This window comes from Cyprinus carpio, chromosome B6, assembly GCF_018340385.1.
Source record: "Cyprinus carpio isolate SPL01 chromosome B6, ASM1834038v1, whole genome shotgun sequence".
Lineage (NCBI taxonomy): Eukaryota > Metazoa > Chordata > Actinopteri > Cypriniformes > Cyprinidae > Cyprinus > Cyprinus carpio.
In genome coordinates, this window is record NC_056602.1 from 14,940,112 (window position 1) to 14,965,090 (window position 24,979).

At 37.9% G+C, this 24,979-nt stretch overlaps 1 protein-coding gene and 3 non-coding genes across 4 annotated transcripts; 1 reads left to right on the top strand and 3 right to left on the bottom strand.

Moving 5' to 3' along the window:
* Window positions 1–8,697: 8,697 nt before the first annotated feature.
* trnag-ucc lies at window positions 8,698–8,769 on the bottom strand. Its single transcript has one exon. It is a non-coding gene; the product is annotated as a tRNA-Gly (tRNA).
* Window positions 8,770–8,944: 175 nt separating this feature from the next.
* trnap-ugg lies at window positions 8,945–9,016 on the bottom strand. The gene has a single exon. It is a non-coding gene; the product is annotated as a tRNA-Pro (tRNA).
* A 220-nt stretch (window positions 9,017–9,236) lies between these two features.
* Window positions 9,237–9,310, top strand: trnai-aau. The gene has a single exon. It is a non-coding gene; the product is annotated as a tRNA-Ile (tRNA).
* A 1,005-nt stretch (window positions 9,311–10,315) lies between these two features.
* Window positions 10,316–24,979, bottom strand: hdlbpa (high density lipoprotein binding protein a). The gene is made up of 28 exons (XM_042725803.1): window positions 24,841–24,979; window positions 23,576–23,647; window positions 22,029–22,143; window positions 21,775–21,938; window positions 20,786–21,001; window positions 20,426–20,632; window positions 20,037–20,252; window positions 19,698–19,904; window positions 19,409–19,516; window positions 18,544–18,648; window positions 18,345–18,423; window positions 18,113–18,252; window positions 17,696–17,800; window positions 17,488–17,601; window positions 16,663–16,749; window positions 16,452–16,583; window positions 15,945–16,163; window positions 15,506–15,727; window positions 15,130–15,348; window positions 14,890–15,028; window positions 12,857–13,005; window positions 12,653–12,757; window positions 12,361–12,495; window positions 12,112–12,255; window positions 11,839–12,018; window positions 11,573–11,689; window positions 11,341–11,481; window positions 10,316–11,235 (listed from the first exon to the last, which is right to left on the bottom strand). The coding sequence occupies exons 3-28, from the start codon at window positions 22,102–22,104 to the stop codon at window positions 11,143–11,145; spliced, it is 3,819 nt and encodes a 1,272-aa protein (XP_042581737.1). The 5' UTR covers window positions 22,105–22,143; window positions 23,576–23,647; window positions 24,841–24,979; the 3' UTR covers window positions 10,316–11,142.

Sequence of the window (24,979 nt, forward strand, 5' to 3'; positions counted from 1 at the left end):
TTTGGGATACAGCCATGCTTTTTTAGGAAAACAAATACATGAATTAATTAATTAATTAATGTAAGCATGAAGTTCCATCCCTAAAGCAGATCGTACAAAAACATACAAATGATATCTTACAAATTATAATTACACTAAAATGTAACATTTTTTACAAATTCTGATTATAGAGTGTGTTGGTGTATATTCAGGATTGGAACCAAATGTAAAATAATATAACTCAAAAAAATTATCAGTTGACCGCTAATTTGAAAAAACTCACTCTACAACCGAAGGCAAGTATTTCAAAAACACTGGAGTAGAGCCGTTACCTCTGGCATGATTTCGATTGAAATATCACTGTCAAGTTTTGCTTCTGAAAGGTTGAACCCAGGAGGACTTTGATGAAAAGCAGCCGGAATATCAATTAAAATGCGGAAGGAAAGAACAGAGCGCACAAGGAAGAAAAGAACAGAGCTGAGGCAATGGCTTCACTGATTGGTTGTACACATCCTTCTGCCCCCTTTGACCACAGGTTAAGTCATGGGAAGCGTGGGTGGCAACAGCAAGCAGAAGTAATTATTGTTCGGGGCCTTTTAATTTCAGTGGCATTTAAAATGTTTAATCCTTTTCTAGAGCTCAGTCAGAGTACTTCATATTTTCATACTGGCCCCCGAGGAGTCACTCATTTCTGAATAGGTCGTCTCTCTCTCTCTTGATTGCTCTCTGTACATTCAGACATTGGAAACGTAACGGCGGTGTTTGTTATTGACTGTGCAGATCATGCTTTACCGGAGTGGTTGGAAACCATCCGCTAATGGTCGCCGTCTTCATTGTTGTTGTCCATTCAAAGCAATTCAAATAATTAGGACAGCGCATTCGACTACACAAAACCCATTTCCTGAAATAGATTAGAATGTGCAGTTTAACTGGTATAAATACGACTGTGTAAATGAGATCAGGTATGTTTGACGTGGATCAATTCACTCCCAGGATGCAATGTTGTTTGTAAAATCAATGATTTGTCATCATTTTCCAAAAAATGTGCAGTCAGCTGTCATTAGGCACTGCTCTGAAAGAGAAACCTGCTAACCCCAAATAAATGTTTTAGATATTAAATATATGCTAAGTAAATAACCTTTTTTCTTCACTACTGCTCCATGTGTCAAACTCAAATAAAATGCATTAAGATTTTGAAATATGCAAACTGTTATCAAATATTTTCTGTAATAATGAGCAGACAAAAGATAAAACAAAAGATAGAGAAACCTGTAAGACCTTTGTTCATCTTCAAAGAAGAAATTGTTGAATAAATTTGTTTAAAAAGTATTCTCGTAGCTTCATAAAATTAAGATTGAACCACTGATGTCACATGGACCATTTTAACGATGTCCTTGCTACCTTTCTGGGCCTTGAACGTGGTAGTTGTGTTGCTGTCTATGGGAGGGTCATAAAGCTCTCGGATTTCATCAAAAAATCTTAATTTGTGTTCCGAAGATGAGTGAAGGTCTTACAGGTTTGGAACACCACGAGGGTGAGTAATTAATGACAGAATTTCAATTTTTGGGTGAACTATCCCTTAAATTACATTTTCTGTATGTTTCCAATTCATTCATTTTTTTTCCATAATTATTTTATTATTTCAATTTATACTGTTAAGTAATTAAAAAAAATAGAAGGTGGATTTTCTTTTGAATTCTAGATATCAAAGAAATAGGCCATCTATTTTTTTTTTTTTTTTTTCCCAAATTAAAGTCAATGAACAGCTGGTTCCCTGTGTGACAACTTACCCCACATAGTGTTCCATGAGCTGTATTTTTTTCAGTAGCTTTTTTGTTGTCAAATCTTTAGGTTATGCATCTATATACTTTCAAAAACACATTCCCTTCATATGTTCACTGTAGATTAAAAAAAAAGACACTAGCCCCCGTCTCCCCTATATCGACGAAGTATGGGTGCCATCTAGTGGACTTAAAGCAGCAACACCAAACACATGCTCTGCCTTTCAATTACACATTTACTAAATTATTCAAATGAATAATTCATGTTTAACAGTAAGAACCCAGTTCTAAAAAAAGCTGCATGTTCTAGAAATTCCTAAATGTTTGTTCAAAAAAAAAAATCAAAAAAAAAAATCAATCAATCAATGTAAAAATACCACATTTCATTTTTCAGCTCAATGTGGAATCCAAAAAAATGTATGTGTGTGTGTGTACTGGTATAGGGTTTATGAGGACACAAATGTGTATAATGACCTCATAAAATAAAATGCTTAAATAAACATACAAAACAGTGTTTTATGAAATTCAAAAAATTGCCAGTAGTTTTCTGTAATGGGTAGGTTTAGGTGTACGGTTGGTGTAGAGCGATAGAAAATACAGTTTGTACAGTATAAAAACCATTACGCCTATGGAGAGTCCCCATAAACCACAAATGCAAGTGTGTGTGTGTGTGTGCGCGCTTGTTTGTGCTACATTGTGGAGACCAAATGTCCCCACAAGGATAGTAAAATCTGAAATTTTTGACATTGTGGGACGAAGGGAAAAAATCATTAAAAATAGTAAATGACGTTTATCTGAAAGTGTAACAATGCAAACAGGTTTTCTGTAAGGGCTAGGTTTAAGGTTAGGGTTATATATATATATATATATATATATATATTAAAAGAGGGGTTAAACTCCGGGAAAACAAAAGCAGCGAGGGGCTGAAGAAGCTTTCAGTCTAGCCCAGCTGTAGTGGCTGGCAGAAGACGCTGGTAATAAATTGACAAATCCCAGCAGACATGTGGAGGAAGTCTGGCTCTCCCATGATCTCTCCAGTGTGGCAAATCAAAACCAAATTTCCTCCTGGGCAGCAGTAGACACGGACGAGCAGATACCTGCGGCCACCTAGGCCTCACTCCAAAGACTTGGCCAAGACAATTTCCCTCAAATCACCTCTCTATCTTAATCTGACAGCCCTCCTCGATTAGGAGGTGTGAAAATTACTTCTCTACCCACCAGCTGTCGTTCTGAAATTATCTTAATTGTACCATGATTATGCCTCTAAGCTCCTATGAGAGCAACCGTTGCATCCGTTAAAAAGTACTAGCAAAGATGGGAAGACCTTCAACGTGTAAGTGAACACCTTAGAAGAGCTGCAATCCACACACATACAAACACAGAGACAGGCTGCAGGAATACAGTTCTATATACTAACAGATGCCTAACTATTTGACAAAACAAGGGCTAGCACGTGTTCACCTCTGTATTTCGCTTAATATCGAAACATAAACAGTGATTAGCCTTGTATTTGTGCAAATAAGCTCATTACCAAACTCAACAAGCTTTAAATCAAAAGAGAATCTAAACACAAATACACAAAGTTGTAATTTGCAGACAAAACCATTTATCGGTAAGTACACGGTTCCATTAATTAATAATGCTTTCTAAAACGTTTGACAACTTAAATGGCCTTGTACAAAAAGATAAAGGAGGGAAAGGAACTCACCACACAGTAACAACAACTCGTCATGCTTGTCATGTGACACAGCAGCCACAATAGCACTGTATAACTGATATAGGCTTATGTTTCTTAATTTTTTTTTATTTGTTTATTTTTTATTCGAAGTATTTCCAAATGTTTTAACTATATCAGGAAATATCTCGATTCTCAAACATGTGTAAGTAAATGCGTTTTGCACCAGATTGTTATTTCATCTATAATGGGTGATTGGCAAAAAAAACATAGCTTATTCCTTATAATATATCACGTGCTCCGACACGCAGAAGCGGCGTCTGATTCAAGAACGAACTGATTCTTTTCAATTAACCTTTTAAATCGGTTCGCAAATCGCACCAAACGATTCGTTCACGAATTAGAATAGAATGATCCGATTGCAGCTGTTCTGGAGTCGACAACTCACTGATTCAAATGAACCGTTTAGTGCGAGTCTCCAGTGAACTGAATTCACAAGAAAGAACCGGGAAATTTTGTGAGCGCGCGCGCGACTGATGCTGCTAAAAGTAAGTTACTAATGTTGATTTTAGGATTAAATATTGTAACTGAAAATCATATTTAGGTCAAAACTGTCAGATGTTTGTGAACTAAATCTGCTGTAAAGGGTGATCTATTCAAGCCCACTGAAATGCTTGAATGCAGACACATAAACATCAGAGTCTCTGTTTAAGATAAAAAAAAAAACGAAAAATTAAAATAACACTGATTAAATAAAATTACTCAAGCACGTTCAAATTCCCTGCTGCCGTAATGTTAACAGTTTTATTAAAATGCTACGCATTTAGCCCTATGTGATGTCTGTTTGTATATTGTTTATCAACAGTATAACTGTTTTATATTGTTTGGATTAACTAGCCGAGTAGACAGATATGAATGTTTATTCATAACCATACTGAAAATAAGTAAATATTGTTTGCTGATGCTAACTGTCTAGCTAACAAGCTTGCTGGTGCTAAGTTGAGGTAATTTCTAGATATAAAGTCCAAATGTTTTTATTCAGCCACCTAGATAGATTACATCTGGGGTACTTCGTCCACCATTTAAACCAATTGTAACTTGCTTTCAGGTAATATAATTGGAATTAAACAATAATGAAAACAGTAGTGTTTATCAAATTTCAGCCGCTATAACATTAAATATTAATGGCCTACAAGGGCGGACTGGCATTTTTGCTTATAAGAAACCGAAACTGTCATATACGGCCCGCAGTAGTACGGCCCGATGGATCATTTTAGACTTGGATGATAAATTTTTAATTATTTGAAATGTAAGTCACGTGAAGATTGCTTTCATTTTATGATGTTAATACTATCTCCAACCAGGAGAGGGCGCTAAATAATAAATGAAAAACTGACCATGAAAACAGCATTTTCCAGTCAAAGATGGTAAACAGATTATCTTTTAACCAAGTTCAAGGGGATATTGATATGTTTGGATTGTTTGGAAATCTGTTATTTAAATCATCATCACACCACTAGCAAATTCCACACAATTCGCGTAGATTTCATTCAAGTGGTCCACATTGGTAGTTCACAAGCAAACATGCCACTATGAACAGTTGGTTTATGCTACCAGAAATGGACAAGGGGATGACTGTGTCAAACAACTTATGCTCTTTAACGCGACGGATAAGACGTTCAACATGTACCCTGAGCCTAGCCACAGACTGAGTGTGTGCCACTTCATCAGCTGACATTTGTTTTCCATTGGTCAGGAAAACAGGCCGGTGGATTTTACATGGCACTAGGCTATCAATTAAGAAGCCCTTATCCACCATGATGGCCATGTCAGGGGTAAGAAGGTTAATGATCCCTGACTGTTTGAACAGCTCCCGGTCACTAATAGACCCTGCATACAGTGCAGAAACAAATGTTATTGCACCATGAGGTGCCATTCCTACTAAAGCTTTGAAGGTGCAGTGAGACTTGTAATTTGAAAAGACCTCACTTTGTAGAAGCAAAGAGTTAGGTGTTTGGCAGTGGATCTCTGTACAATCCAGGATAACCTGTGTGTCTCAAAATTGATGGAATTCTTCTGGCAGATGGGCTCGTACTTTCTCTTTTGGCATCCAAATGCACACTGACCCCAGGACAAAGTACAGGAAGTTGGCCCAGGTTGTTACGATGCGGCTTACAGTGGTCTGATGTACTTGAAACCGATGGCCAAGGTCCTTTTGCTTGAGGCCCAAAGCAAGATGCATCAAGAACAGGAAGAACTCATCTATTGCAGGAAGTGCCCAAGTGTTTTCAGGCTCCTTGAAGACTTTGGAGTTGGTGACACGAATTATCCTGTGAGTTGCCGGTTCAATCAGTTCCCAGAAGGCCATCAGGTGGTTGTATGTTGCAAATCTGTCAAGAAAGAAACGTGCATTGGTTCTCACATGGTATAAAATACTTATACATAGCTTTGTAGTAAGTTTAAAGTTTAGGAAATAGGAATGCTGAACTACAAGTAACTGATACAACAATCTTGCAATACTGAGTCATGACAATTATGGAATTTGGTATGTATAATTTAACTCTGGTTGCTGTTGAAGACAACAGCTGGTGTTCATACTTATAATTATGTTAGTCTACGTTGTTGTTATTATTTTGGTCAGTGTAGCCTACATTTAGGCTGCCTAGGCTACGTGTAGCTAGCGTATACAACTCTAATCATATTTATCAGAAATGTGGACTAGTGTTTTCAGGACAATGGCAACGCTATTACAAATGCTTACCACAGGCAACATAATCTTACCTTGTATAAAAGTGTATGTCCTCATCGGACCCAGCAAATCTCTTGAGACCAACGCGGTGTATGATCTTTGTTTGCTCCAACTGCTTCCGTACATCTTCTAGCTCCCTTTTTAACTCCTCATTTTCATGTAGAACCATGTCCACAGCTGCAGCTTCGGGAACTGAACAATAATCATGTCCAGTCCTCTCCACATCAAAGTCAGCGGTCTCTCTCGACGTTCCCAAACACTTAACCTCGGCGGCTGCTCCTGGTGATGGTTCCACTCAAACAGTGTAGGGAAAACACCTATTTTCAGATGTTTCAGACGAGCCCCTTCCATAAAGTCATCAGGTCTGAAATGAACGCTACACACCTTTGTGTTTTTGTTGACTTGGAAGTCATCTCTCCTGATCTGAATGATCCACTTTTTTCTGAGATCCTCTTCCACTGGAAATGAATGGAAACTCACAGTCGAGTTGTATCTTGCCGACACAACGCACAACGGCACACAACAATGTTCCGATCTAGGTCGCATTAGCTTTTGGTATCGGAAAACCTTTTTCTCCATGGTTAAGCTGCCAAAAACTAGATATAAGAACAACCAGAAATGTTTATCGCTGTTAAGTTTCGCGCCATACACAAGGGTATCGCATACGGAACCAGAAACTGTTAGCCCAGTAGAGAGTGTAGTCGGAAATACGTCACAATCCCCGCTGCATAGAGCCTATTATGCTAATTGTGAATGAGCGTGCACGAGGGCCCTATATACGAATGATTGGAATTCATTAACATACACGTGTTTAACTATTAAATCGGACTTTGCGAAGAGTTTGTGAATCCGGAGGAGAGTTTTCGGGAAGGTCTAATTACTCAGAATTTACTCATATATTTACACAAGTTTCCTGAATGAGGCCTATTGTGTGGAACCAATTATGTGCACCAAATTATGTGAAGGTTGGCCACGAGGTGGCATTATAATAACAAAGTTTACATTTTTACTAATAAAATTGCAACCGGGAGCGTAAAAAAACAACAACATACGTTTACATTTTTATGTTTACCTATAAAATTTACTCACCTATCATCAAACAGTGAACTTTTCTGGGTCTGGGGTCTCATTTATAAAAGTTGCGTACGCACAAAATGGACATAGAAAATACGTACACAATTTTCAACGCACATATCGGGATTTATAAAAAATAAACTTGGCATAAATATGTACGCAACGTACAGACATTCTAGACAATGCGTACGCACTCTTTTTCCTGGAGTGAGAAAACTTATGAAGAAAACAACAATTTTAAAATCTGTTTTCATTTCGATATACACATTTACATTAAATATTCCACTCTCATAAATGGTGATAATCACTGAAATTACATAAAGTCATTACGCAGAAGTTAAAAATAATACGAATTTAGGCATGTTTAGTGGATGCGCTTGATCACTTGTCTGTGGCATGCTGTTTTAATGACAGTGAGGAGTGCTATTAGGTGCACAATAATTCATCTTCAAACTAAACTGCATATCTCGTGTTATGAGAAATTTTTTTAGTTAGAACAATGATCGATGATGCACACTTCGATACTGTGGTGGACACTGCTGGATTCGGTGGAACGGTCTATATTGTCTAGTTTAAATAGGTCCAGTGATAATCTTACTGTTCAACAACAGCTGCACGGAGGCGTTGATGCTGTGTGAAGGCACCTCCACAACATTATGAAAAATAGCACTGTATTTGAAGGATACAATTAGAAGAAAATGGTAATTTGCACGTTTCCTTTTTAAAATAGTCTACTTTGACAGTGACGCGCCGAGTCAGACAATTCTATTTACACTGCAATAAATATACACTGTTCACCTTATCAGCAAAACTGTATAAATTAAATTTGATTTGAATTGTTTAAAACAATTGAAATACTATTTGGCCAGTGGAAAAGAATGAGATCAACTCTATTCTAAAACTAGAACTATTTTAAACAGTTTTGTTTTTATGGATTTTGATATATTTATGCTAAAACGTAACAAGAATACTGGATGATTTTAAGCAATAAAAATTGTGTATGGCACATATGCCATTTATAGTCCGTATCTCATATTTCCTTAATGTCTTGTACCTTTAACGGTGTTAAATATGGTGTCACGTGAATGGGAATATGCATGGAAATGATATGCAGATGAGGTTATGCATAGTAAAACTAGGCATTGTAAGCTCCATATATGGTGATTTCGGGGAGGAGTCGGGGTGGAGATGCACGTAAGCACATCTTCCCCTGACTGAGATTTATAAAGGGATTTTTGCACAGGCTCTGGCGTACACATGGTTTTATAAATCTGAAAACTTTGTACACAAAATCTAGCTTTTGTGCATACTTACCTTTTAGGATGAAATCTACAGAGAGATTTATAAATGAGACCGCTGGTGGTTTTGTGGGACAGTTATATCACTCATAAAAGCATGAAGAATACATTACCATTGATGAGATGATGCAAAAGAGTATTTGCGTTGGCCGGGAATCGAACCCGGGTCAACTGCTTGGAAGGCAGCTATGCTAACCACTATACCACCAACGCATGTGTATGGAAGTTTTTTGGGTAGTAATTTTTTTCTTTCCATGTAATTCCGTGAAACATTCCCTTTCTTCAGTAGTCTTTTATTTCTTGTAGAGTAATCTTAAAGTGCACACTAAATAAAATAAAATCGTGTACCTTACTTGGGTTTTTTTTTTCAAAACGCTTCAAAAAGTATGGGCTCGTCCGGGATTTGAACCCGGGACCTCTCGCACCCAAAGCGAGAATCATACCCCTAGACCAACGAGCCATACTCTTAGTGTCTTTCCTGTCAATTTTTGAATGATTGTCGTGTACCATGCGTCTGTAAGTTCTGATTTGTTTTGTCATGTTTTAATTAAAAAAAAAAAAAAAAAATCCTGTAACAGTATAATTAGCTTAAAGACTGTAAGTGTACATTCATACAGGGGACACGGGAATGAACCTCACTGCGGAGGGTCTATAACATTGATCGGGAAATAATGCGGCATGGCCGGTTAGCTCAGTTGGTTAGAGCGTGGTGCTAATAACGCCAAGGTCGCGGGTTCGATCCCCGTACGGGCCAACTCTATTTTTGTTATTTCTGCCACATATAGTACAAGAACACAAATTGATTAAAACCTTTCTTTATTGTAACCGATTAAAAGTTTGATTAATATATTAAAAGAAGTCAGTGAGCATAAAAGATTAACTATAACGTATAAATATTGTTTGCCAAACAATATACACTTTGTAACAAGTGCATTTATATTTTGTAATTTATCACATCCTGCACGGATGCAAAATCTATGCAAAACAAGATTAAATCCTTAGTTTATGTAAAAATTCTTTGCTTGGTTAAAAAAAAAAAAAAAAAAAAAAAAAAAAAAAAAAGATTAAAAGTATTGTCATCTTTACATTGAAATCAATTTGTGGCTATGCACAACCGAGTATAACTTTCTTCACTGAAGTCTATTTTACCTTCTCTTTTGCCTTTTCGCAAATAAATACACAACTTCAAATTATTTTTTTCTTATGCCAAAGTGTAAATCCTGCCTTGGTTTAATAGGTCATCAGTAGCTTCATTGACCCACCCAGGAGCTATACAGTCATTTATATATATTAAATATATATTTATGTATATTGAAATTCTTTAATATATAGAGAAACATTCTTGTTATTTTGCAGGTGAAACTAACTGCAGTTTTCAGAAACACCCTATCTCCATTCACATAAAGGTCAAGATGGTCTTCTATGAGAGCAATTCTAACTTATCCCATACACACATCGTACATTATCAATGGTTACTGTGAATGTGTAAGAAATCAGTCGCGCCACAACAAGTCCAGATACATTTTCAATTTTTATTTTGCTTTTTGGACAGTTTATTTTCCAGTGTTATCCATAATCATTTCCTTTGTCATTTTTGCATAATTCTTATAAGGCTTTTAAGAGGGCCATTGCTATGGTTTCAGACCAACCTGCATAGCAACTGGAAGACAAAAAGCTGGACACACACCCAACCATCAACAATAATTAACAACACAACACTACACAACAAATCATCACAAAATGGATGGTCTTTTTTTTCATCCTTCCAAATATTATAATCTTCAATAAACATGATTTCTGAATATCAAAAACAAAATGAAAAAGGATAAGCAGTTTAGTGTACGTTTTAGAGACTTTGGTAACCTTGGGACTTCTACTTGACGAGTGAGTACATCCCTGGGACTTCCAAAGCAAATGGCAGTTTGAAAATACTTCTGTAGTAAAGAGTCCCTCTTTAAGTTGGAAAGCTGTAAAGGCTGCATGGAATCACTTCCCCGAGTTGGGGAATTAGGAATGGGGAAAGACGAGACAAGTGAAATGTCTGCAACAAAACGGCTACCCTAGGGAACTAGACAGAAGTACAGCTGGTTACCCATTTCCTATGAATGAATCTGACTTCAACCAGAAGCAATATCTTTCAGAGGTATACAGTATATTTTTCCCTAAACCCCATTGCAAAGGCAACTATGAGACAGAGCAGCTTAATAAACTCAAATAACCTTTGTAATGAAAATGTTTTTTTTTAACGGCATCATATCAAAAATTAAACCTGGATTGTTGCAGACCTGAAGCATGGCCAGGACTACTTTTGTTTTCCTTCAATTTGTGATTCTCTCTGAAAATGCAAACATGTTGAACCACTTCATGCCAATTCAGGTGAACCTTGTAAAAGGGTCACTGAACCTTTATAAGAGCCACAGAGAGAATTATCAAGACCCTTAATAGCAGAAGTAATTTGAGCAGAGGAAATGTGCTGATATATTATGGGTCAGGGTAAGTGGTCCGTCCATATCCAAATGGGTCAAATGAGGGATTATAGTAAGGGGGAACTGGGGGTTGCAACATAACCACTGGAGGACACACATTTCAAAAACGTTTGGGTCCCCATGGAGATGATCTCGCATTAGTCACAGGTGCACCAAAACTGGGGAATTCCTCAGAACTGCTCATATCAGGAGCCTAAAACCAGAAAACACAAGCATAATTAGAATAATGCATAAAATTCATGACTGATTACAATTTTCCAGCACAGTATATGGCACTGAACACACAGTATAAGTTTACCTTTTCATTGCCAGTGGCCCAAGGAGCCTCCCGCACAACAAAGCCCTTGGATGGGCCTCGTGGTTCTTCCATGCTGGAAGCAGTGGAACCAGAAGGCTTCATATAGGCCATTTTGGCTTCATTTTCAACCACGTCAGCCATCTGAGGGCAAAGATGAAAAATTACCCTTTTGTCAGTTTAATAATAATCATTTAATTTTAATTCCTTCTGCCAAAGTATAGCATGTTCTTACATATTCCTCCTCCAGGTTTAGAAGGTGATCAATGGCTTCATCGACATGTTCTGGACGGCCAGTCACAGTCACTAAATTGGGATCTGCAGCTCCACTCTGAGGGAATCGAACATCAACCTAAAAAAAAAAAAAACACAAAAAAGGTAAAAAATTATACCGACGGTTAATAAAATGTTGTATTTATGAAAAAAAAAATAATAATTATAAGTCGTCAAATACTTTGTATGAAATGAGTGATTGAAGATGTGACACCTTTACCATCTCACCTTAAACTCATCCATGATTTTGCGAATTCCCTTGCCACGTGCCCCTATGATGCGAGCATGGACTTTGCTGTCCAGGGTGATGTCCTCAGAGATCATTTCCTCCAGTTCATCCACTATAGCTTGAATAGCATTGCGTGCCGCCACAGCATTCTGCTCATAGCCAGTAATGGTAATCTGATCCTAGTAGACCAATAAATAAAAAAATCTTGGTCATTTTCAAAAAAGGCTTGTTTTTGAAGAAAAATAAGTTGTTTTTAGGCTCCAGCCTGTTACCTGGTTCTCATCATTTTTCTCTGGAAACTGAATGTTGACCTCATGCTCATTGCGGATTTGGGTGATTATGGCACCCTTGCGTCCAATGATCTTGGGGTGATACTTGGGTTCCACAGTGATGGTCAGCTTGAAGCTCCTGAGAGCCTGCGGACAAAAATATACATTTATAATATATAATTCACAGAATGTGTGATTACCAAGTGGAAATAATTTGCAATGTTTCATTTGCTATTCAGGGTTCAAACTCACCCGATCCTCCTGTTCAGCCTGTAGCTCTTTGACACGCTCAAGAAGACCCTCTTTAGCGCGGTCAAGATGGGAGGCCAGGCCAGTAATGGAGATAATATCAGACTGTAACTCATGAGCAGGCACTTGAATATTAACCTGGGAGGAAAATATATTTATCAGGACAGTAGCAAGAAAATACTGTTAAAATCTTTAGTTATGAATACAATGCATATCTCTAGCCATTTATTTGACTTAACTCCTGATGCAGAAACGGATTTAGAATTCCACTGAAATCAGCTGTGAAGAGACTAACCTCAAACTCATCCATCATCTTGCGGATTCCACTTCCTTTCTGACCAATGATGTAGCGATGAAGCTCAAAAGGCACTTCCACCGCTACGCTTACAGGAACCAAAGCCTAAAAGGATGAATACTTGTTATAGCATTTGACTAAAAGCACCAAGAACATACAAACAAGAACTACTGCATTGAAGGAAATTTCACTAGGGAGTCACACCTTTAGTGCTTCAACAGCAGCTTCACATCTCTCTTTGCGGCCAGAGAGCACAATGACATCACACTTCTTTGGGACTAAAGGATCAGCAGGCTCCTTCACCTCTCCATTAGCCTCTCCATTCTCCTGAACTGGAGCATCAGCTGATGGAGCTGAGTAAAACAGAAAGTTTGCAGATTATATATGTAATCGATAGAAACAAAGGTGTAGAAAAGGGGCCTCATAAAATTTTAGATTAAGGCCTCTGCAAAACTCATAAATGTCAATGTTCAGAGGGGACTGCACGTATTTAAATTCATTATATTAAAATTAACTTTATTCTAAAATCATAAGTTGCATCTGTGTGCAAGACGCATTTTACTATTACTTTCAGAAATAATTTAAATACGGAATAGGTCTAAATAAAAGGAATGTACTTAACACTAACATGAATTTTACTACCCCTTATTCCAAATCGTTTAAAGTGTGGCAATCATAAAAATAAATGAATATACATGTATATTAAAAAAAAAAAAAATTATAGTGCTGATCATTACAAACATTTATTTTTAAATGCCATAGGTGCCGATCCCGTGGATGCTTGTGAAAAACACGAGATAGTCTTTATTCATTTTAACTAATAAGAAATGGACTGCAGCTTTTTATTTATAGTTAATTTGAGGCAGTTTTTGGCATTATTTTTATGGCAAATGTCAAGAGTGCATTATTGTAATATGAGAGGGTGCCAGCACGAATCTCTCTGCTTATAGCGGGCTTGCTCGCCATTATATATATATATATATATATATATATATAGATATATATATATATATATATATATATATATATATATATATATATATATATATATATATATATATATAGAGATAGAGATATAGATATAGATATATATATATATATATATATATATATAGATCATGGCTCTGCACTCCCTCAGATATTACATGTCTTTGTCCTGTGTACATACGAATAAGTGCATTTTGTAAACGCATTAACTCATTTTATTTAGTGCAGTGAAACCCTCATAGAAAGAATGTGTATATTATTATGTCCATAACAAACTAAACTTACTAAAAACTGAAGCTTAACCACATAGTGGAATCGCAAACCTCTCATTCGGCATGAATCGTTTCCATGAGTGAATCTTTACACAGTCTAACATTTGGTTGCTAAACTATTAGGTTACTTATTATATAAAGAAGGCTTTGTACTTCTCCCATGCCCAGAATCCTTCACATATGAAAAATAATGTTTGGAAAAACAGCACGGCATACTCACGCTGACCGGCAAAACCTACTGTACATATTGTACAACAGACAAGTTAAATTGAGTCACCAAATACCTTTTGTAGGTTTAGTTGTCTCATTTAGTTTGCTGATGATGAGGCTGTGATGTCAAGTTGCAATGCTAGAACTGATATGTGTGCGCGTGCGGGCGGCGCCAGCACAAACACTTTGGACTCCTTATATCAGTGGAAAAATGTGATATCCGTCAGATAAGAGCAAGACGTCATTCATTGTCATCATTCAAATTTTTATTTGTGCACCTTCAAAATGACAGTGAAACGTGCTTTTGTAAAATAAAAAAATATATATATATATAACTAAATGTGCTTTCCGTCTTGGTCTATGTGAACCACTTCCTAAAATGAAGAAAAAAAAATCTGCTATACGGTCTACTTGTCAAATAGACATGAGAAATATATTTAGCTATATAAACCTTGAAGTGCCTGCTTTTAAGTGTTTACGCTTTGCTTATTTGACATTAATGCATTATATAAAGTCACTTTGGAATATAAATCATAGCACGTTTCAAAAGATAAACTCGAGTTGCAGTCGGGAAAATACGGTATTTCAAATTATTTCGCAGACCCCCTGGCTTTGTGTTACGGACCCCCAAGGGTCTGTGGACCCCAGTCTGAAAACCCCTGACTCTGTACAAGGTAGAGTTGTGGTTTCTATTTCAAATGTAGATCAAGAGACATTTGATTTCCATAATATGACCTTTTAATTATTGATATTCACTGTGGTATTTACCTTGCTGGTCATCTCTGTCTGGAAACTTGATCTGCACATTGTGGTCTTTAGTGATCTGCTGTATGCGAGAGCCTTTAGGCCCCATTATGGAGCGGTGGAACTTCTGAGGGATCACACACTCCATGGTCACTTGAGCATCCTGCAAATTTAGTGGAACATGTTGTCTGTTACCTCTTTAAAACAGCATAAATGCGATTCCAATCTTAGACTGCTGCATTACAGATTGTTACATCTACTTACCAAATCCTCAATCATCTCCAGCATGCGTTTCTTTGCTGCCTCCACACAATCTTTGGCTCCCTTTAGGGTGACCTTATCGCTCTGTGTGGCAGTTCGGGGGAAACTGACTATAACGCCACCATACTCATCAGCAATATCTCTCAGGACTTGGCCACGACGTGCCACGAAGAACCGATGGTGCTTGGGATCGACAATCATGAAATCTTCTACAACGTTATCCTGATATCAGAAATATGATTTAAGAATCATTAGGGCAAAGAGTATTCAAAAAGTAGGGCAAATCAATTCCGAAGATTCTCATTTTTCTGAGGATCAGTGTTGGGGTAAAAAACAAAACAAAGAAAAAAAAAAACAAGAGATGACCATGGGGACTAACCAAGCTCTTAATAAGTGCCTCCAGCTCCTTCTGTGCTTCTGCTACAGCTTCCTCTGTACCGATGACCGTGATCAGCTCCTGATCCTTATCATCAGCAGTAGGGAAGATGATCCTGGCACCTGTGCTGTCCCGCACCTTGCGGATATTTCCACCTCCTTTTCCAATAAGGAACTTGTGGTATTCAGGTTTGGCACGAAGCTCAACTGTGTGGCTTTTAATTTGCTAATAAAAAAATAAAAATACACCACAAACATCTTTAGTCACACAATAAATGCACAGCTCTTAAGTAGACTCAATTGTTTTTAGAGCAATAATGACTGGCCTTGTGTTTAAAGCAGTTTGGAAACTTGTACTAACAAATCCTGAGCCCAGATGACATTCCAAGCGTAACATCAGCATTACCGGCTTTAAGTTTCAAGTTCTTGAAGGAAACCCATACCTTTTCTTCTGCCAGGGACAGCAGCTGTTTCTTGGCTTTCTCTACCTCCTCCGCTGTGCCTCTGATTGTCACTGCATCGATGCCAGAGCCCTCTGTTGGGAAATGGATGTGCACGCCACCACACTCCTCCATGATGGAACGCACAAAACGCCCCTTGGAGCCAATTAGGGAGTTGTGCAGTTTTGAGGGGATGGACACCTCAACCTCTGTAATATTTGCCTGCAAAAAAATGAATAAATAAATACATTCCCTTCCATCCACATGCACTATAATTACAAGGTTTCTGAAATAAGCCTCCTATGCTTATTGCATTTGTTTTCTATTGTAATATTTTATAAAAAAAAAACAATCCCTGTGATTTCTCCAGTCTTCAGGGTCACATGATCCTTCAGAAATCAAAGTTTTGAATGGTAGTGTATATTACTTCTTTCCAGTAATAAGGAGGGGGGGGACTTTTAACTTGACATTTCAAAAATACAACAAATATCTAACAAACAAACCCCTCACCAGTTCTTTCTGAATGGCCAGGATCCTGTTTTTTGCGGCCTCACAGTTTGCCTTCTTTCCTGTGATGATAATCATTTCAGAGTTGCTGTTTTCCGCAGGCAGATCAATCTTAGTGTTAGTCTCTTCGCGGATCTGAAAAAAGAAAAATAGAGCCAGTAAGTAAACAGACTGAAAATGGATGAACTTGGAAGTCTAAAAAGTAACTTCTTACCTTCTTTATATTTGCTCCTCCTTTGCCAATTATATTTTTGTGGAACTGCTTGAAAATGGGGACGGAGACAGAAAAGCTGTTCTCAACCTGGAAAAGAACATAAAAATAGGACTGTTTAGGAAATGCTAAAATTGACACTGTCGTATCACAGACTGTTAAGACCAAAATATACTTTTACACACACACAGCCTGCCACAGTATACTCCGTTTGAAAGCATGTATGAACACCAGCGGTTGGCAAATGCGCAATAAAGTGTATACTTTAGGAGAGTATGTGTGCTTTAAAAAAAAAAAAGTTAATAAAATGAATGGGACGCAAATAGTGTACTGCATACCACATGTGCTGATGTCGAAATTCATATTTTAATTCATATCATGCGCATTTCCTATTGAATGAGTTTATCAATAAAAAAAAAAAAAAAAAAAAGGAAAGATACTCAGAGTTGTAAGGCCTGTTTGCACCTAAAATAGTTTTAATCTAATTCTTTGAGAACAGGAAAGCATGTCACAGCAATAAGCACACAGAGACACTAAATGGAATAACTTTCAGAACATCTTTTTCAAGCAGAATAAAAATTCTGAATCCACCAGGCAGACGACAGAACTGCAGACTATTTTATAATAAATAGATTATAATAGATAAGGTAATTGCATTGTGAGAAAAACAAGAATGAAAAATCCCAGATGTTAAGTGGAATGAAACCTTGCCATTGCCAAAATTAGCGTTCCTGATATACGGATTCCCAACCTCAGCAATTACGGAGATGAAAATAGAAAATTCAGGAAATTAGAAAAAGAAAAAAAAAAAAAAAAAAAAGTGTGTACCATTTCAGCCACCATTTTCTGCATAAATTTTGTGCACTTTTCCACCTCAGTGCGAGGCCCGCGCAGTTGTACAATGTCACTTTTCTGCGCTGGGTCAGGGAAGTTGATGATGACCTGAAAGCAAGGAGAAAAAAAAATAATGTTTTCTTTATTATAAGACACAGAAATGTGACATTGAAAAATATGCCATGCATCTTAAAACATTTACCTCAGGGAACTTATCCCGAATTTCCTTAACTTTCTCCCCTTTCTGTCCAATGATGGCTCGATGAAAACGCTGTTCAATGATCATGTCCTTTGTACGCTCATTCTCCTGTTGAAATCATGACATTCTTAGAGACTTTCAGTCAAGAGTTGCCAGGCAACTCCAGCAAATAACCCAGAGGACTTTATACTCTGAGGCTGTAGAGCCTACGGATGTTATTTTCCACTAACTACACACGCACCTGACTCCAATTTCAGCATTACACAAATAGATTTACCACAGACAGTAACCTAAAGTAAATCATCTAAGACAAATGCAAACGATAGAAGCACATAACTGGTAAACAATAACCTAAAAAACACTGGAGAGAATATGGTAAACGGAGTCTGCTTTATTCACTTATAAATTTATCCAACTTACCATGCGTGACGCGAGCTCTAGCAGCTCCTTCTTGGCCTCCTGCACGCCCTGGGGGTCACCCTCAATACGGATCAGGTTGCTCTTCTCGTTGTCAGGTGGAATGCGGACTGACACTTTGTGAAGCTCCTTTATGCGGTTAACTAGATGCAGAGGGGAAAAAAATGGGTTTATGAAAGATACATGAATGTGTTCACATAATATCTGCTGTAAACATCAAAACAGCTGTACTCACTGTTTGCGCCGCCTTTCCCAATTAAGTGTCGGTGGAACTTGGGGTCCACGCTTATCTCTGTGTAGTCCATTCGGCTAATTTTATAAAGAATACATGAAAATCAACCAAATTGTTTAGGATACATTGAGGCCAACATATGCCCAAAAGTAATAACACAAGTGAAAGCATTTGCCACGAAATAGGAAAGTTAAAGTCTTACCAGATCTGTAACAATGGCTTCAATCTGGCCCTGTACTATCTGTACATCTTTGGTGGGACCCTCCAGCGTGATCTTGTCCTCTCCCTCGGTGAACTCAATGTGCACCTGTTGATAAACACAGAGCAGTCTTACTGACCTGATATTTCAAATAGTTCAAAATTCAGTAATTTACTTATCCTCATTTAATTCCAAACCTATAAAACATCCATTCACTCTCAAACACAAATGAAGAGATTTTAATAAAAGCTGAGGAATTTCAGTCCATCCATTCATAGACCATTCCACCAAAACTTTGATGCTTCAAGAAGTTCAATGTATTTGCATTAATGAATGTTCATATGCAAATAATAGGCTAAACTAATTCAGTTCATCACGACTGTTCGGAAGTGTCAATTAAACGATTCATATGGATTGATTTTAACATGTCTTTTTGAAGCATCAAGATTGGTGTAGACTTCTTTTAATACAGGAACAGAAATATCTCAGGTTTCCTTAAATGTGTGTTTCATGAACAAACAAGACTTTTTTGCTTTGTTGGGTTTTGAACAACATGAGGGTGTATACAATACAATACATACTCATACAAAAGCATCTGTCTATGTATTATTTTAATAGACCAATACAAAATGAACTAATGTATTTGTGACTCTTGGGTGTTTCTTCGTGGCTAGATTCCAGTGTCATTCGAACCTACCTGTGCAGGTTGACACAACTACTGTGACCTTTGTACTGTCACTCTGACATGTTACTCTGGTCAAAAACATTTACTAATCATTAGCTACATCTACATATTTCCCCTCATTGAGCAAGACAATGGAGAAATCTGGCTTAGCACTCTGACTTGATTAGTGGAAAGTTGACTCGCCTTGGGCATTTGCTGTGTGATCTTTGCCAGATTCTGTCCTTTCTTGCCAATAATGAAACGATGAAGCCAAGAGGGAGCAGAGACTGAGGACACAGTGTAGCTATTGGCCTGTAGAGAGAAAAAAAAAGTAAGGGTCAAAGGTTACAGAGTCAAATTTATAGCATTTCTGCAAGAATATTTTCAATACATTTTCTAAATTAAGGCTAAAAGAGAAGAATGCGAAAGAGAGCTTGGGGGAAGGAATTCTTGTACCGATACATGCAGGGGGGAGGAAAACGAGCTTGTTTACCTTGGCATACACTTCAGTGAGTGCCTGGCCCAGCCGGTCTGGCTCCCCACGCAGGATTACTGTCTCTGAGCTGCTGTCGAGGGGTGGGATCTCGACCGAGACGCCGGTCCTGTCCAGGATCTCTTGCAGGGTGTTACCCTTAGGCCCAATCACATACTTGTGCTGAGATTTCTTCACCTCCACTGCAATAGTGGTAGCATTCTTCTTCTGAAATGAGCAAAAGGTCACATTTAAAATCATTACTTCTTTCACACAGAAATTCAGCCCTGTGTTTCTGAAGCATACTGTGGATTTTGGCAAAGTCAACTAAAGTCCATTCATTATTGTGTCATTGCTCACCTTCTCCTCATAAATCTTCTTGATCTTGGCTATGGCCAGGGCCACCTGCTCTTTCTCCCCAGTGATGACGATCTCAGTTTTGTTCACACTTGGTGGGGGTACATTAATGCGGGCTCCTGTCTCCTGCATCAATTCCCCCACCACCTTGTTATAAGCTCCAGTGATGAAGGGATGATACACCTTTTCAATGTTCATTCTCTCCACAGCACGCTTATCCTGCAATGATTTAATGAAACCATCATTTACAATGTTGTTTATTACTCAATAAATGACAAATAATTAGCACTATCCTACATCAAAAAAAAAAAAAAAAAAAAAAAAGAGAGACAAAAAAAAAAAAAAAAAAAAAAAAAAAAAAAACAATTTTAAACTGAAATGACGTTTCAGACCTGCTCAGCAGAGATGAGCAGGATCTCGTGCTTGGCCTTCTCCAAGCCTTCCTTGGTTCCAGAGATCTTGATGAGGTTACTGGGGTCTTCGGGTCTAGGGATCTGGATCTTGGTGGCAGTCTTCAGTTCAAGCTCCTGCAGCTTCTCCCCACTCTTGCCAATGACAAAGCGATGATGTTCTTTGGGGATGGCCACAGTAGCTGAAGCCTGTAGTCAAGTAAATACAGAAGTTACAAATATTATAATTCTGGCTTACACAGACAAGTTTATAAGCATTATCAGGTTATCTTCATGACCAATAGCGATAAAACATTGATATTAAAACCCTATACCATTTTGTTATTTAATATTTCATATTACCTGAGTCTGCAGTCGGGACACAATCTCTTTGCGGGCTTTCATGACTGCGTCATGCTTCCCAGAGACCATTATGGAGAGGCCTTGGTCTTTAGCCATGGAGAGTTCCAGGTGGGCTCCAGTCTTGTGCATAATGTCAAGACAAACTTTAGCCTGGTCTCCTTCTCCAAACTGGTTCATGTCCTTGTACTTGCGCTCTTCCAGAGGCACATGGAAAACCTGTATTTATCAAAGTGGAAATCAGTCAAACTCTTGAATCAATATACCCAGATACGGTTGAGCCGATAGACGATAGTATAGTGAATTGATGACAGTCAGAGATATTGCCTGTGGCTGATGCCTTTGACAATAGCAAGACATTTATTATTATTAGGCTAGTAATGCTATCTAATTAATATTAGGGCTAATTTGTTCTATCATATTTCTTTCTCTGCGTGTTTTTTTTATTTTTTATTTTTCTTTAGTTTTGTTGTCCAGTGCACGCTCACTGACTGATTTCTGACTTGCGAATTCTCTCATCGTAAACAACAAAGGGCTGATGTACATGTGATGGAAGTATAAGAGATTTATTCATCATGCAGTGTAGATGGCTTCACTGGGAATGTTTTTTTTTTTTAAAGCGTATAAACTTGCGCTAGACTGAGTCAGTGATGATGTTCTTTAGTAATGTATATGTTCTTTGCTCGTTTTCTGTAGCTGCTTTTTTAGAATAACTGAGGAAAATGTAAGCATTATAATTAGTACATACAATGTTTCTATTAAATTGTTATGTTAAATACAAATTCAGTCATATTAAAAACATTAGGCTACTTTTACCCTTACACTGGAGTTAGCTCACTTATTGGCAATGAAACTAAGTAAATAAGTAAATTAGCGTAATATTGTGTATCTGCGATCTCACATTCTGACGATAGGATGATATGACAACTGAGCATATAGCCCGACACTAATTCCCGAGGAGATAGTGACTGTAACATGCTTGATGACTGTACCTGGGTGATTACAGAGGACTTGAGAGGTCTGATCTTAGTCGTCCAGGCATTTCCAGTCTCCTGTACCCCCTCTGGCAAAGGCTTTTCAGGCAGAGGGGGAAAGGCATCCTTGTAGGTGGGAAGGCTATCCTCATCTTCGGCACCACTAGTGCCTGCCACAGCAGCTAACAGGAAGAGAGAGGTACAAAATATAACATTAACTTTGCCAGAGAATGGTTACTGGTAAGTCAGAAATGGCTAAAATGGCCACATACCTTTGGCCTTCTCTGGCAGAAGGCCACTGCGATGCTCATTAAAGCTTTCTTGCGTAAGTACAGCGACTGAGCTCATGGTCGAAATCCCACGTTTACACGGAGTCCGAGTGTGCCACTAAGAAAAAAGATAACATGTAATTACTGCATGAAGGAACAGTGTTTAGCGTAACTATGAAATTACGACAAGGTAAAACAAAATGCACACTGGCAGTTAAAACACAACCATTTATCAACATGGGTGGAGCTGAAACCTTTTCACAATAACAATAAAAAAAAAAAAAACAATGAAAAAACGATATTCACCACATCTATTTTCCATGTTACTGTTCTTACTGGGAACAATACTCCACTTAAACCCAGCCCATTTCTTAAAAACTGCCACCTTCTAACCAAGAACCAATGGACCGAAGTCCCAGTACTATTTTTTTCTTTTCTTTTACAATAACCAGTTTAATTTGAAAAAAAAAAAATAAAAATAAAAAAAACTAAAACTCACAAAAAATCATGACTTTAAAGAAAGGGGAGAAAAATAAACAATATTTTGGAAAATAACTTAATTTCACAAAACAGTGATTTGTTCTAAACAATATAAGAGAACACAATCAGTAGAAGCAATTTTAATGCAACTGATCCATTTTGTGGAAGGTCAAAGTTGCCCGTCTGTTACCTTGGCCAAGGGCTAATTCTAAGCCACGGAGTTAGTTGAACGAGCTCTAAAGCTAAGAGGATTTCCCCACTAACCCTTATTTGCTGTACCCCTAGTATGCAGAGCAGCAAAAAGAATACGTTTCTACATTGTAAATAAAAGTATCACATTTAATTGAAAACATGCACGCCACACCTCAGTGAAATATCTACTTGGCAGGTTGCTCCCCTACACCCAGTACAGGACTCTGAGGAAAAGACAAGATTATAAATGCTGAGGGTACTGTTACAGCCATAAGGCCTTGAGTCCTGAAGGACCACTCATTCGCTGTAGAAATTTCAATGTCAAAGACTAACACAGCTCTTCAAGTATAATACAAAATAGGTAGCGAAAATGGTGGGCAAAATGGAAGACTATCATCTATAGAAGAGGTAACTAACCATCACTCGCGTATTAAGTCATACAACATTCCTTCCAGTTCACTCTGACAATCTGGCCCCTCAACCCCCACGAATGCAAACGCAAACCTCACAGTACAAGGCTGTTTTACTGTGCTTCTCTGCATGCCCCTGCCAGGGCCTCTTCCTTTACAGGCCTCCTAAAGACTTGGAGGCTAAAACTTCAGACACATACATACAGCTCAAGGCACAAGCAAGCCAAGAGAATTGATCCACAAGCCAAACACTAAAAACCCTTCAAACGCTCAAATGACTAGTTTTATAAAACACTTAAATCATATGATCACTCATAAAATGTGATTTGATCTTAAAGATCAGGCTGAACATCTTGTGACCCATTGGTATAAACACAAGACAAACAAGGATCTTGTGGCTCAAAGCAAACATTAGGCATGTCAGCAAATTAATCTAGTAGAAACAAAGACAGTGGTCAATAATCTTACCAGCTAAATGGTCAGTTACCAGATAATCCGTCCTGTAAAGCTGCCCGTACGTGTCAGCCTGCCAGCTTTTGCCTAAAATCAAAACAGAGAATTGAAAAGGAAATGTCTTCAATGATGCAAAGCCACTTTAGGTCGCCAGAACTTAGTTACACGTGGCATGATTTATTTGCATTTCTTAAAACCTTGCATAATTCTTGTTTAAATACATGCAAATGTGATTCGTTAAATAAAACTGGAAATAGTAACTAAAGGACTGGTCTAGTCACCTACTTGTTAAGTTTTCCTTAGTTTTCATCAACACGCTTGAAAAGATACATTCGCAAATAAATGTATATAAAGAATGTGAAACATGTAAAGCTAAACAAAAAAAAAATGTTTTTGTCAAAGTGTTGAAATGGCCCAGCGGCTCTCCGACTTGCTAACGTGGCCATTTCTGCGTATGTCAGATTTAAATATGGCGGATTTACGTTACATTCGCTCTTGGAATGACAAAAAAAAGCAGCTGGCGAAATAGTTTACCGTAAACATAATACGGAAATGTTTTGTGTGTGTAAAAAACGAGTTTTGTATGTAAAATGTTCACCCTGTTGTATACATGCGCGCTACGTCAACTCATGACACGCCATGCTAACGGCTAACAGAGTAGGAAAGACGAATTTCTCGTTTAACACTTCATAATTTCACAAATATTCACATCTAAAAAATATATTACGAGAGGGGTGGATTTGTACATAGTTAATCGAACTAATAACGTGTGTTGTTGGAAAATTCGACAGTGATTTATTTATTTTTTTATTTATTTTTTTGCTTTGCGGCGATGAAAAACTTGTCCTGGCTAGACACCAACTCCAGTAAACTTTGAGCTGCGCGTGCGCCATAGTGACACGTATACCAGCTAGCACGAGCGCTAACACACACTGGATTAGGAAAACTTTAGTCGTATTGATCCTTTATAAACCTAATGTCCCGAGAATGACAACGTCTCACAAGTGCACACTGAAAACACGGCCTTTCTGATGGACCAATGTGAACGTTCAGTCAATATCAGCATTAAGTGACTGTCCACACAAAGTCCACGTAGGCATTAGAGCAAAGGGTGAAACAGTGGGGAGAAATTGACATGGAGTCGAGCCAGAGCACATTTTCATGGCAACACATTCAGAACGATGTGCGATTGTGCGCGTATCAGAAGCCAGGAGAAAGCAATGCGGACTTTCGGATGTATAATGTATATAGATTGATTTGCGGAATGAATTGTGACTTACTTGTGTTTGTGTTCCCGTCTGCCCTGTGTGGTGCAGAAGCTCGTAGTGAAACTCCACTGGCAAAAGGGAGGAGCAGCGGTCTGTGAGTTATATAGCTCAAGCCTCCTCCAATCACATTCCCTCACGTCACATCGCCCTT

What these genes read in the sequence shown, in the direction of transcription:
- hdlbpa (XM_042725803.1), bottom strand. Translation starts at nt 22,104, where the DNA reads ATGAGCTCAGTCGCTGTACTTACGCAAGAAAGCTTTAATGAGCATCGC. An exon ending in TAGAGCTCGCGTCACGCATG is followed by an intron (nt 17,801 to 18,112) that starts GTAAGTTGGATA and finishes TGATTTCAACAG; the next exon opens with GAGAATGAGCGTACAAAGGA. An exon ending in CTGCTGTTGAAGCACTAAAG is followed by an intron (nt 12,758 to 12,856) that starts GTGTGACTCCCT and finishes TCATCCTTTTAG; the next exon opens with GCTTTGGTTCCTGTAAGCGT.